This window comes from Carassius carassius, chromosome 40 (genome assembly GCF_963082965.1).
Source record: "Carassius carassius chromosome 40, fCarCar2.1, whole genome shotgun sequence".
NCBI lineage: Eukaryota > Metazoa > Chordata > Actinopteri > Cypriniformes > Cyprinidae > Carassius > Carassius carassius.
The window spans coordinates 12,798,573-12,813,235 of record NC_081794.1 but is presented as its reverse complement, the minus strand read 5'-3'; the positions used below and the strand labels follow the sequence as shown (position 1 = coordinate 12,813,235).

The window sequence follows — 14,663 nt, the reverse complement described above, 5'->3', positions numbered from 1 at the left end:
GGGCAGGGATGTTCAGTAGATTTCTCTATATGCTGTGTCACTATAATTTAAAAATAAAAAAAGCTCTGTCCGTAACGGCAGTCTGCCTGCCTGCACTCTGCAGTCATGGATCAGGTTTAACAGCTCCTGTGGGTGAAAGAACATACAGAGAAATATTTTTTATTTGATATTCCACAAATCAGTTTATTTGGAAAGACTTCTACAATATGAACCAATGCTGTGCTGCTTTTATGCAAAAGAAATTGTATATGCCCAAGACATTAGATTACAGAAAGCATCTGCTAAAGATATAGAACGTTAATTGTTTTGGAAGCCACCCAGAAATCATTCAAATCATCTGGATTACAACTTTATCTTGTTGTGAGTTTCATTAATAACTTTCATTAAGCATGTTAACGCACATTACTACATGATATAGTACTAATCAGATCATTAGCTACATTTAGTGTGATGCAGGATTACATTTTTACAACAATATTTTATTGTTAAAAACATTAAGAAAAATTTAAATTGTATTTTAATTAAAGATCGAAATGAATCCAATATAAGTTTTATTTAACTTTGATACTGAGCTTAAAGTGTTAGATCACACATCTGCAACCTTTGTCCTATAATCTCTAATACTAGTATGTTTTACTACTAGTATGGACTTTCTATTTTCCTCTCTTCTCTGCGTTTACAGGATAGAGTTTGTGCAAAGAAAAATGTAATCTGTTTTAAGTCTGGCAGACGTCTCACTTACCGGAGAACTAAATCTGACAGATAGATCTGTACCAGGCTGAGAACATGTATGTGATCCTAAAATAGAGAAAAGAAAAAACATTTACAGGATGAAATACTATAAAAATGCGATGCCAGATTTGTATCCAATGTCATGACTGTATGCTGCCATTCTGCTAAGTGTGAAATCCATCCAAGAGACACTGTCATACTAATAAAACTAGAGCCAGGCCTGTGGCTGCTCAGGGAAACCCCAAAGGTACTGTACAAGCAGAGGGACAGTCACTGAGTCGTATTGCAACTGGCATGCTCTGCTCCAGTTGCATGACTGCATTTCGGTCCAAAAGTTACTTGGGACCACTTTAACAGAGTGATCAAGCAAATAAGTAGTCATATGATGCGATTTAAATTTTTCCTTTCTCTTTGGAGTGGTATAAGCTCTTGGTACATAAAGAAGATCTGTAAAGTTGCAAAGACTAAAGTCTCAAATCCAAAGAGATATTCTTTATAAAAATTGGGAGTCAATTCATGTCACGATGTGGGAAGATTTGCATAATGCCGCCCAAATGTTCACGCAAAGAAAGAAGGCGTAACTTTTTATTCTTGCTGTTGCCGCTACGGCCTTTCAAAGGCGGACACAAATAGAAATCAGTGGTTAAGTTGTATTTACAATACTGTTCTAGAACATTTAAACCCAAATATTCAGATGTTTGCAACGCATTTTACGCAGCGCAATATGCAATGCATAAAAACACAGTATAATTTATTATAATCAGTAATTATGTCCCCACTGGAGGCAATAAATGCCTTGTTCCTAATGGGTTTTATTGGTTTTGTCTCATTGCACCGAGAGACAGCATCACAGTATGTTAAGGGGCATAACACTTCCTTCACATGCTTGAGGCATTCAGCCAGTCACAACGCACTGGATAGCTAACAATAATGTACATTATATGGAAAATAATGTGTTTTTTGAACATTAAACTGCATAAACACATTGCATAACACCAAATACACCAAATATTGTTCTTTTTAGCAATGTCATATGACCCCTTTAATGTCCATGGAAATAAAAGTCAAAATAAATTTTTTTGTCTGTGTTCCTTGTGTGTGACAACTTGAGGGTGAAAAAATGATGACAGAATTCTAATATTTGAGTGAACTGTCCCTTTAAGTAATTCACAAACAGCTTCCAAGTCGTCCAAGGGAAAGACCAGGAGCTCCTGGGGGGGGGCTTTTCTAATTTTCAGCGGCCTGAAACCAACTGCTCCCAGGAACTGTTGGATGAAGAGTTCATGAGATCCTCACTGTGAAGTGTCCAACTCTGTGGCATGATACATGAGTGCTGTTACACAACTGATCCAATTCTTGGTGATCTCATTGTGCAGGTCCAGGAGTTTCGCTGGCCTCTTGCCACTTTTACAGGCCCCCAAGGGGTATAGCAACTATCAGCACAAGGGGAGTTCGCAGCCTGGCAAGATAGGCTGCTCAATTAGCGCCTTGGTGTATTTCACAGACATGGAAGCGGAGGAGTCTGTGGCCACATCACTCGCGTGCAGGGGGAATCGTGGGATAGGAGAGACAGGTGTTGCATAAGACCTCATTTCATCTGCATATAAATCAGACGGTGAGGAAGAATGCCCAAATGTGCTCCGAATGTGTTTGTTTTGTGGGGGTGCCTTCAGATTTACGGCTAATGATGTGATCTGGGCCGAGGTCACCTCAGGGTGTCCATACATGCACACACAAACATTCCAACCTACACACACACACACACACAAACACTTGGTGTTGAGGGATTGATGTTAGGGAAGAGGAGGGGCGGGAACTGAAACTGAGGCGGCCGTCTTGGCTGAATCTGAGAGTCCCATCGGCATGCTTCCATCACAGCTGGTCAGCTGGAAATAGATAGAGATGCAACTGAACCCAAGAGATAGGGAACAGCGCAATCTGTGTCCTCGCTTTTGAAAGACACAATCAGCTTTAATTAGGGACAGCTTTTGAAATAAACTCCCATTCGCTAAATCACTCTTTGTTTTTGTCTAATGCTCCGATGACAATGGAGTTGACGGATCAAGAGCAATTGATGATACATCAAACAAGTTGTAAATCTATCAAGAGAGGCTTAGTGAGAAATCTCAGACTGTTACTGAGAACCTTGGCGTGCAAAAAAGCGTCTGAAAATAAAACAGGGCGTGTTCCAGCCATGTAATGATTTAAATACAGTAATTGCAACACATTGCTCACTTATCAGCTAATTAATCATTTCTTTTAACTACCGTCTGACAAATTTAACAAATATTAATGATAATAATCACGGGAATAAAACTATTGCATTGGTAATTGATCCATGAAATGGAAAGGATATTTCAAAATTATAAAATAACAATTCTGTCTTCATTTACCAATTTACCATTTACCACCTTACCATTTCCAAACCAGTAGGACTTATGAAACAAAAGAGAAGATATTTTAAACAATGTTTCAACTGTTGTGCATACAAATAATTTTGAGTAAGATATGTCACTTTCATTTTGAAAGTCACCCGTTAATGGAACCATAAAGGATCTTCAATATTTTTAAATGGTCCTTTGATATGACAAATACATCATGTGTGACAAAACGCATATGAAAATAATTAAAAAAGAAAATTATATTTTAAATAAACTTTTTTTTCCAGAAGTATTTCCCAAAAGCATCAACTATACACATATACAAAAAAAAAAAGCTAAGCTGCCTAGAATGCACCTTTTAAGGGTATGTAAGGTATACAAACAAAGTGCTGTTGTACCCATAAAGGTACAATTTTGCACATTTTATCTGAGCTCAATATGTTCAGTTATTAAAAAGAGCTGCCATACAATTAAATAAAGAGGGAATAAACACTCACCAGCAATAAAAAAACACCATTATGGTTTAAAAACACTGTTTTGGTCCAAAAAGCAGCAAAACCAATGCCCTCGTCATAAAATACACATTTACATAGTGTATTGTAAATACATTCATGCTGTTCTTAAAACAAGACTCAAAGAAAAAAAAATATTTTATATTTTCTACTATTTGTTAAAATATACCAAATAATTGTATATTCTAAATCACATTAACTCACCAGGTCAAATCTCTTCTTTGTCCGTATGTCTAATATCATAAGGCTCCAGACGCTCTTCAATGCACCTGATGCAACATATAAACGAAGAACGAAGCAAATAGTGTTATTGAGAATATGAAAAGTCCAGCCCCGATCGCCCTCAAATCCCTGTCACTCAGGAAACATGGCCTTCCTGCAAACAAGAGGTAGTATGGTGCGGGACAAGGCCACGGGGGCAGGTAGTGGGCTGGAAGGATGTTTTTGTCATTGCTTTGGCCCCTGGTTGGCAGCAACACAGGCAGGCAGACGTCCATCCTCAGGAAAAGAGCCTGCGGAGGAAGTGAAGCTGACGTCACAGCCGCACACAGTCCGCATGCTGTAAACCAGCACGTGCGCAAAGACAAAGCTATCGGTAGGGTCACGTAAACACAAAAACAGGTGGACTTCATCTCACTGTGCTTCAATACTGGGATCAGGCCTTCTGCCTTTGATCTGTGAGGAAAATAAACATACTTCTCTGGGCAAAATTCTCCACAGACTCTATTTCATGGCTATACTGCTTTTAAATCATATTGTGTAGGCGCATGTCCAATAATGACAGTGAAGCAATAACAGGATGTTTACAAAGATTTTTACTTTAAGTGAATGAAACATAATGGCTGAACCAGATATAACCTGCTGATACTTAGCAACACATCACATTCATTTTATAAATCATAAGATTTGTGTTTGTTTGTTTAATCCAGTAGATTGTGAGGTGCGTTACTCAAGTAACAATTACAATGGGATGTAGTTCTGTGTCCTGGACAGGTCAGGTGGTGTAAAGGACACAGCTGCAGCTGACATTCAAACACTGCTGGTTTTTGACATCATGAAGTGATGGTCGGACTGCAGGTTTTGCTGTTAACCTCAGCGAAGATACCTCAGATTTCGTCAGATCCACTGAAAAATGGCTATCACAGACGTTTTGGCTGCCTCTGATAGTTCAACTGCCATCAGTCTATGTAAAGGTAAAGTGTGAATGATACGCCAATGAACAAATACGTCAGATTCACCTCTGTGTATATTACTATGAATGATGTTTGCATTTTAGTCAGAAAAAATGTATCCTTTTTTATTTTGTCAGAATTTTTCTTTTTCATTTTGATTCTTGCAGCAAAGGATTCTTTCAACCCAAAGACATTTTTTGCAACTGTAGGCTTGTCAAAGAAGCCTCCTCCTGAATGTCTTTAAAATGTTGGACCAGGACAAGAGTGGGTTCATTGAACAGGATGAACTACAGTTGAGTATTTGCCTAAATACTTTTTTTCCCCATGTATGTTTATGAGGCAGCTAGAGTGACTGAAAAACTGAGTTGCACAATCCTGTGTGATATGTTAGGGATTGTGTAGTCATTCAGTTAATAACACAATCAATCCATTTTTTACATCGGCATGAAATATTAATTTGAGTTTACTGTTCTCTTATCTTAATGCCTTTCACTATAAAGAAAATGCATTACAATGTACAACATAAGACAGTAACAAGACGGACAATATTACAATAATGTTTCCAACATCATTTTCAATGCAGTTGATACACAAAATGTTAGCAGTTGGGGGTGAGTCCTCTGTATAATACAAGAGACATAAAAGTAGTGCCGGTGTTAGTTACCTGATAATCACACTGCTATACAGAATTGCCACAGAAAAAAATAAGGAAAAATCAAAAATGAGGAAATATCACACAACTGATGTTCATTGTAATAAATATATGTTACCTGTTTATTCCATGATTGCGCAAAACATTTAAACCAAATCATCTCTACATGTTCACTTATTATATTGTAACTCATTTTCTAGGTTGTTTCTGCAGAGCTTCTCTAAAGGGGCTCGTGCTTTAACAGCAGCTGAAACCAAGGCCTTCCTCGTGGCTGGAGACATGGATGGGGATGGGAAGATCGGCTGGGAAGGTTGGTATCTAAAATACTCAGATATTTTATAAATAAGTGATGTATAGATGTAAGAGATTAATCTACATCTCCTCATTTCCTACAGAATTTTCAGCCCTGGTAAATGCTTCCTGAGACCAGCTCTGACTGTCAAACATGGCAAAGAAAAATTATGAGCTTTGCCACTGGTCTTGTCACTCAGTAGTTTTCAAAGCTGAATTGTCCAGGATTGTGCCCTGTCTTCTATGTTTTACTGTAATGTTATTCTATGAACTTAGAAATTCTACAAGAGAAAGGAACACAAAATAAAATGTTTTCAACAATATTTTTTTGCATCTATATTGTGTATGTCTTGCAATTTTATATTTTTTTCATCTATCAATTTATTTATTTTTTTATGAGTTTTATAATTCAAACTAAATCTGTTGGGTAAACAAGCTAACACATTAAAACTACAATGATGTGTAAGGTACAGTATACTACAATATTTGTAATCACTGAAGTACAAAGTTTAAATTGTTTTGCATACTTTTTGACATTTTGTACATTGGTCATCATAATGATGTATATATATATATATATATATATATATATATATATATATATATATATATATATATATATATATATATATATATATATAGGACTATTAATTAAGATATTGAGTGAAATAGCCTCCTTTAGAGATAAAAAGTGTTTTATCATATTTGCCAGTAATCTGAAACTCTGAAACGTTTGCTCCTGCTCAAATATCCAGCTGTCCAAGAATCTGCTAAGCATCGTCTTACTTCATGTATAGAATAAATATGGAACAGCAACTGTAAATGGGTTGGCATCCCCCTCCCCTTCCACCCCAAGAAAAAAAACTGAAAACATATATTCTTATACATTTCCCTATTGAAATATATCTTCAAGTGAATTAAATAATAATTTGCAATGGAAAATAAAGAATCCTAATGAGATATAATCCTACTGCATTTACTGTATTAAACTTCAAAAATAAAATAATGAATAGACTGCAAAACAGAAATTTCAGTTTATCCAGCAGGATCTTATGTAACTCACTCTAAAAGGATTCCTGTTTGACCCCAAAAACGATTTCAGATTTTCATAGTACAAAGCTGAATGGGCAAAATATAAGAATTTTGGTACAAAGAATGACTTTACATATAAATGCATTGCACACATTTTCATGCAAAAACATGCAGTGTGTGCACTAGGATGTCCCACATATGTTTCCCATAAGGACTCAGAGCATCCCCTTTTCGAAAGGATAAAAATAGAGCTATATGACTAGTGGACACATTTTTGTTTGAAACTTTACCCAACCTCAGCAAATGGTGTCCGTTACAACCCCAGAGACAAAAGTATAAAAGCTAGGCCCATGGGTGTTTGAGTAGTCGTCACACATCTGTGGAACAGTTGCCAACGCAGCGCAAAGGTGAGTTTACCCAAGACACCTTGAGGATCATACAACAGGGGTCAATGAATTTCTCTAATCACCATGGAATATAATTAACGAGAAATGGAGGAATAAAATAAGGATGTGAATGGACTTGCAGCAGGACTGAAAATGCGAAAGTACATCTCTTCAAATAACCAAACCAAGGACCATATTTTTTACTTACCTCCTTGTGTTTTTGGATGAGCTTGCAATGATTGTCCATTTTTAATGACTTTTTTGGTGTTTTTCATTTGGCAATCTCACATGAGCTCACAGAAATCATATTTTAACACTAGGAAGTTTTACCTTATTGGGAGAATTGTTTGAGAATTATTTGAAATGACACTAAATGTTGCAGTTAATGTGATGTTACAATATTTTAGTCTAAATTAAATGTCAGAAACCCTTATGCATCTTAATGTACCATCGTCTTGTTCCAGGTATAAATCAAAATGGCATTTGCTGGAATTCTCAAGGACGAGGATGTGGCTGCAGCCCTTAAGGATTGCGCTGGTAAGACACATATCTTATAACTCTCCAATAGACTATTGATTAATTAGTTGATTTTTAATATCGGTTCTATTTTATGTGATTCTAGCTGCTGACTCCTTCAACTACAAGACCTTTTTCGCCAAGGTTGGCCTGAGTGCAAAGACTCCCGATGACATCAAGAAAGCCTTCTTTGTCATTGACCAGGACAAGAGTGGCTTCATTGAGGAGGATGAGCTGAAGTATGAAAGCAACAGACTTAGTATTATTGAACTCATTGTTATGCATTTATTATATAATATTATAATATATAGGCAGTATTCTTAATGCTCTTTTCCATTCTCCTCAATGTTCCCAGACTGTTCCTGCAGAACTTCTCTGCTAGTGCCAGGGCACTGACTGATGCTGAGACCAAGGCCTTCCTCTCAGCTGGTGACAGCGATGGTGACGGCAAAATCGGAGTTGATGGTACTTAAACTCATATTCATAATATTTTGGACTTTATAGCACTGAGGATACAAAGCATATCAAGATAAAACATTAAATTATGAATTATGGTGATGCAATCAAACTTAAAATCTATTAGTTACAGAACATTTTTAATGTTTGCTTAATAAGTCCTAACATTAATTGATTTATCATCTTTTATAGCTCTTGATTTTGTAGCTAAGTTTATATTTATATTTAAAGCAGGTCAGCAAATAATAAAAGTGCAGTAATTCTTAATGAAAAACATCAATAATTGTTTATGTTTTGTAAGAATGGCATATGTAGTAGCCTATAAATGATTAAATAAATAAAAAATTAAAGGTACAAATAAACTTTTAGCTGCTTGAACTGAATGAACTGCTAAAATGAAAAGTGCAAGACTTTAATTGCTTTTCTTTATCAATGTGTTTCCACAGAGTTTGCTTTGCTTGTAAAGGCCTAAGCATTCATGGACCCTTCTCTTTGGAACCAGAGCTATGCTTACCTATCATCTTTTTTATATTTATTTATGAATGCCCTGCAAACTCCTCCTTTCAAAGAACGCACGTTCAATGTCTTGAAAAGCTATTTATTATTAATGTTGTTTCATTGCATTGTATTGTTCTGTAAAAAACCTTTTGTGTGCAAACTTACAATCTCTTTTGCACTTTAAGGAAATAAAAATACATTTGATTTAAAACAACATTGTGCGTCTTCCTTTTATTTTGACATATGAGAGTACAAGAATCTTAACTTGGACATTTCTTAATGAAATTCATACTTATACAATTCAAGTCTTAAAACTGTATCTTTGAAAATATAGGAATATCTACACATGGACAGTGTTATGATTCCACAGTGTATATAAGCAAGAGCAATACATGTAGATTTCTAGTTCATATCACAGAGATGTAAGCAGTTTTTAAATATAAACATAATGACCCCTGTCTAACACAGGGACTCACCAAGAGGATTTGTACACATGCTCAAATTTAGGCCCTCACAATCAACAGGAAGTAAACTAATGAGCCTTATGCAGGCTACAGGCATCACTTACAGCTCTCAGTGACTGAGTGAGCATGTCACTTTATACTCTGAACACAAAGGGATATCACACACAACTCGACTGAAGTAAAGCAGGAGAAGCTGACTCTCTCTCAATATGTCAAAGCTTTGCACAGATACGGCCTCAAATGCAGTTTGGCATCAAGCCTCACATTTGTTGCGTCACTTAGTTTATCGATACTAAATCCATAACACACCAGCATGGTGTGAAGATGATCTGAGTCAAATTTGATGAAAATTGGACCAACCGTCTAGGAGGAGTTTGAAAAAGGAAGGAAAGGAAGTTTGGCCAGTTATGGCATAATTGGTATATCTGTTGTCAACTTTACTACAATAAGCTAATGCATCGAAAGTTATTAGCAGTTTTGAAAATTCATAATTAGCCAAGTCAAGTCAAGTCACCTTTATTTATATAGCGCTTTAAACAAAATACATTGCGTCAAAGCAACTGAACAACATTCATTAGGAAAATGTCATTGTGTGTCAATAATGCAAAATGATAGTTAAAGGCAGTTCATCATAGAATTCAGTGATGTCATCTATGTTCAGTTAAATAGTGTCTGTGCATTTATTTGCAATCAAGTCAACGATATCGCTGTAGATGAAGTGACCCCAACTAAGCAAGCCAGAGTCGACAGTGGCAAGGAACCGAAACTCCATCGTTGGGAAACCTTGTTGGGGGGCCAGTTCTCCTCTGACCAGACGAAACCAGTAGTTCAATTCCAGGCTTCAGCAAAGTCAGATTGTGCAGAAGAAACATCTGTTTCCTGTAGTCTTGTCCTGGTGGTCCTCTGAGACAAGGTCTTTACAGGGGATCTGTATCTGGGGCTCTAGTTGTCCTGGTCTCCGCTGTCTTTCAGGGATGTAAAGGTCCTTTCTAGGTGCTGATCCACCATCTGGTCTGGATACGTACTGGATCCGGGTGACTGCAGTGACCCTCTGATCTGGATACAGACTGGATCTGGTGGCTACGGTGACCTCGGAATAAGAGAGAAACAGACAAATATCAGCGTAGATGCCATTCTTCTAATGATGTAGCAAGTACATCGGGTGTTATGGGAAGTGTTTCCGGTTCCGGTTTACCTAATTAATGCAGCCTAAAAATCCTTTAACGGATTTGGATATTAAAAGCATATTAGTATGTTATGTGTAAGCCAGGTTAAAGAGATGGGTTTTTAATCTAGATTTAAACTGCAAGAGTGTGTCTGCCTCCCGAACAATGTTAGGTAGGTTATTCCAGAGTTTAGGCGCCAAATAGGAAAAGGATCTGCCGCCCGCAGTTGATTTTGATATTCTAGGTATTATCAAATTGCCTGAGTTTTGAGAACATAGCGGACGTAGAGGATTATAATGTAAAAGGAGCTCATTCAAATACTGAGGTGCTAAACCATTCAGGGCTTTATAAGTAATAAGCAATATTTTAAAATCTATCAATACGATGTTTGATAAGGAGCCAGTGCAGTGTTGACAGGACCGGGCTAATATCGTCATACTTCCTGGTTCTAGTAAGAACTCTTGCTGCTGCATTTTGGACTATCTGTAGTTTGTTTACTAAGCGTGCAGAACAACCACCCAATAAAGCATTACAATAATCTAACCTTGAGGTCATAAATGCATGGATTAACATTTCTGCATTTGACATTGAGAGCATAGGCCGTAATTTAGATATATTTTTGAGATGGAAAAATGCAGTTTTACAAATGCTAGAAACGTGGCTTTCTAAGGAAAGATCAAGTCTTAGACAGTGTTCTAGGTTATTACAAGCGAAGTTTTTAGGTCCTATAATTAACACCTCTGTTTTTTCAGAATTCAGCAGTAAGAAATTACTCGTCAGCCGCGAAGAAATATAGAGCTGAGTATCATCAGCATAACAGTGAAAGCTAACACCATGTTTCCTGATGATATCTCCCAAGGGTAACATATAAAGCGTGAAGAGTAGCGGCCCTAGTACTGAGCCTTGAGGTACTCCATACTGCACTTGTGATCGATATGATACATCTTCATTCACTGCTACGAACTGATGGCGGTCATATAAGTACGATTTAAACCATGCTAATGCACTTCCACTGATGCCAACAAAGTGTTCAAGTCTATGCAAAAGAATGTTGTGGTCAATTGTGTCAAACGCAGCACTAAGATCCAATAAAACTAATAGAGAGATACACCCACGATCAGATGATAAGAGCAGATCATTTGTAACTCTAAGAAGAGCAGTCTCAGTACTATGATACGGTCTAAATCCTGACTGGAAGTCCTCACATATACCATTTTTCTCTAAGAAGGAATATAATTGTGAGGATACCACCTTTTTTAGTATCTTGGACAGAAAAGGGAGATTCGAGATTGGTCTATAATTAACTAGTTCTTTGGGGTCAAGTTGTGGTTTTTTGATGAGAGGCTTAATAACAGCCAGTTTGAAGGTTTTGGGGACATATCCTAATGACAATGAGGAATTAATAATAGTCAGAAGAGGATCTATGACTTCTGGAAGCACCTCTTTTAGGAGCTTAGATGGTATAGGGTCTAACATACATGTTGTTGGTTTAGATGATTTAACAAGTTTATACAATTCTTCCTCTCCTATAGTAGAGAATGAGTGGAACTGTTCCTCAGGGGGTCTATAGTGCACTGTCTGATGCAATACTGTAGCTGACGGCTGAATGGTTGCAATTTTATCTCTAATAGTATCGATTTTAGAAGTAAAGTAGTTCATAAAGTCATTACTGCTGTGGTGTTGGGAAATGTCAACACTTGTTGAGGCTTTATTTTTTCTTAATTTAGCCACTGTATTGAATAAATACCTGGGGTTATGTTTGTTTTCTTCTAAAAGAGAAGAAAAGTAATCGGATTTAGCAGTTTTTAATGGTTTTCTGTAGGATAGGTTACTTTCCCGCCAAGCAATACGAAATACCTCTAGTTTGGTTATAATAATAACTAATAAAATATAATATAATAACTAATACCTCTAATTAGTGGTTAATGAATGGTTTATCATTCTTGACCAATAGGTGGCGATGTTACCAAATTGATTTGACCTCGTTAATTTAAGGTGACAAAGTCACATAAAAAGTTTGGTGTTAATAAGTCGCAGTTTGCAATCTTTCCAGAAAATTTGTTGATGCGCTAAACGAGAACCATTTCGTATATTGACATGAAATGTATATCTTTTTGCCAGCATGGTCTGAAGATGATCCGAATCAAATTTGGTGAACGGTCTAGGAGTTCGAAAAAGTATGTTTTCAAATTAAATCAAAATGGCAGACTAAAAATTCAGCCAATTATGGCATAATTGGTTTCGATGTCTCATTACAATAGACTAATGAAAACAAAAGTTATTATCATTTTTAGAAATGCCCCCAAACTTTTTGAGTACCATCAGGGCATGGTGTTGAAGATGAATACCAAGGTTCATAACAATATGTCAATGCGTTCGTAAATTATAGCATTTTAAAAATGGCCGATGCCAAAAATGGCTGAAATGGAAACATGGTTCGACTTGGCATGCTCCATCAAATCTAAGGAGACCAGTTTTGTGATTTTTGGCCAAACCTATAAGAAGTTATAAGCAAAACAATATTTTTTTCTTATCTCCTGACCACTAGGTGGCACTGTGATGAAACACTGTAGGTCATGCTTGGTATAACAGATACCAAGTTTGGTCTCACACCAAACCGTTGCGGAGATATAGTATCACATCCATTTTTGCTTGCTTTACATAGAATTAGTTTGTATATAATTTGACAACGGTTTGACTAATCAACTTGAATTCCATTACTTTTTGCCAGCATAGTCTGAAGATGATCTGAGACAATTTTGGTGAAAGTCAGACACACCGTCACGGGTGTCCAAACTCTTTCCTGGAGGGCCGTGTCCTGCAAAGTTTAGCTCCAGCTTGCCTCAACACACCTGTCTTTAAGTTTCTAGCATGCCTTAGAGCTTGATTAGATGGTTCAGGTGTCTTTAATTGGGGTTGGAGCTAAACTCTTCAGGACACCGGGCCTCCAGGACTGTGTTTGGACACCCCTGGTCTAGGATGTCGATGAGTTCGAAAAAAAAAAGTAGATTTTTTGAAGTTTTGAAAATAGCAAAAGAACTAAACCTTACAATTTTTACATTTTGGACTTCATCTGACTCTGCATGATTCAAGGATTCAGAAGAAAATGAATATTTTCCCTCTGTGCCATATGGATCACAAGTGGTGGCGTTAGAGAGTTTGAGTTAGAGACTCCAAATTTGCTATGATAAATGTTTAGACTGTCCTCTATCAGTGTGTCCAATTTCACAACTTTCTCTCAAGCGGTTCTATGGGTTGCCATAGGCTCAAAAGCAGAAGAAGAAGAAAAAGAATGCCAACTGATACAATAGGTGTCATCTGCACCTTCTGTGCCTGGCCCCTAATTAAAATGTCTCATAGCCAAAGAAAGTTTATTTTTCTGATCTAATATATGAATGTGCACAAGCACTGTCTAAAAACATAATATTAAAACAATTGTGATTTTAAAACTAGCCTATAGTCTTAATGTCTTTCTACTTTGGCCATTTTCATCCATTTAATTGTTAAGGATTAGCTATTTTGAAACAGCTTTGTCTGTTTATTTACATTTTCATAATGTAATGAATTCTGAAAAATGTTTCAAAAGTTTTCCAAAATCATGCTATACAAAATGTTTTTTTAAAACTGTCTAAAATATTGTTACAAATATTTAGTTATAACCAAGAATCACTGACCCCAATACACCTGTCATTATTATGGGAGATGGTAAGCTTCATCTTGATTTTTATATCATGATCTGACAGTAGCTTGTGTATCATTTGAGAATATAGATTTAATTTAGATTTATAATATTTTTTTATTTTACATTCAGTCTAATGTTTACCTTTGTGCATTTAGCAGAAGCTCCAAAAGCGACTTAGAGAAGCGGGAGAAAAGAAGTGCATCAAAAAGCCAACATGTAATAGCTACACCAGGTTTAGACATAATATGAAAGATCTATTAGATAATGTGAACAGGGAGCGGGCTGAGAAATTAAGACTGTTTTGATAAATGAAAGTCAAGTCCAAGACTTAGCGACGTTTTCATTAAACAATAAAAAAGTTTCTCTGTAAACACTGTCCAAATTAGTCAGAAACATTTTATCATTGGTCTAATAACTACACACAACAGCTGTCGATTTTATACATTTATTTAAAATCACTGGAAAAATCAAGTGACGCTAGCAAGCAGTGGACAAAAGAACGGCAAATCCATTCGGTGGACGTTAAAGAAACAAGGACCAACAGCTGAAATCTTGACTAGCCATCTTCATGTCAAATGAACACATTCGCCACGATGCCCTGTGAGTTTGCATTTACCTTATATTTCCGAAGAAAAAAAGTAACGACTGAAAAATAGTATTATGGGTTAATTTGTGATTCTCGCGCTTTCCCTTGAAGCTCCAAAGCGTGAGATGATTTGCTCC

At 36.5% G+C, this 14,663-nt stretch overlaps 1 protein-coding gene and 1 pseudogene across 1 annotated transcript; both read left to right on the top strand.

Moving 5' to 3' along the window:
• Positions 1 to 4,564: 4,564 nt before the first annotated feature.
• LOC132122630 (parvalbumin, thymic-like) lies at positions 4,565 to 6,016 on the top strand (annotated as a pseudogene).
• Positions 6,017 to 7,094: 1,078 nt separating this feature from the next.
• Positions 7,095 to 8,842, top strand: LOC132122124 (parvalbumin-2-like). The gene is made up of 5 exons (XM_059532034.1): positions 7,095 to 7,179; positions 7,623 to 7,695; positions 7,781 to 7,913; positions 8,030 to 8,139; positions 8,577 to 8,842. The coding sequence occupies exons 2-5, from the start codon at positions 7,635 to 7,637 to the stop codon at positions 8,600 to 8,602; spliced, it is 330 nt and encodes a 109-aa protein (XP_059388017.1). The 5' UTR covers positions 7,095 to 7,179; positions 7,623 to 7,634; the 3' UTR covers positions 8,603 to 8,842.
• The last annotated feature ends 5,821 nt before the right edge of the window (positions 8,843 to 14,663 follow it).

Excerpts from the sequence above, each read along its gene's own strand:
- LOC132122124 (XM_059532034.1), top strand. The coding sequence starts at position 7,635 with ATGGCATTTGCTGGAATTCTCAAGGACGAGGATGTGGCTGCAGCCCTT. Across the intron at positions 7,696-7,780 it reads AGCCCTTAAGGATTGCGCTG|CTGCTGACTCCTTCAACTAC; the intron begins GTAAGACACATA and ends ATGTGATTCTAG. Across the intron at positions 7,914-8,029 it reads ATTGAGGAGGATGAGCTGAA|ACTGTTCCTGCAGAACTTCT; the intron begins GTATGAAAGCAA and ends CAATGTTCCCAG.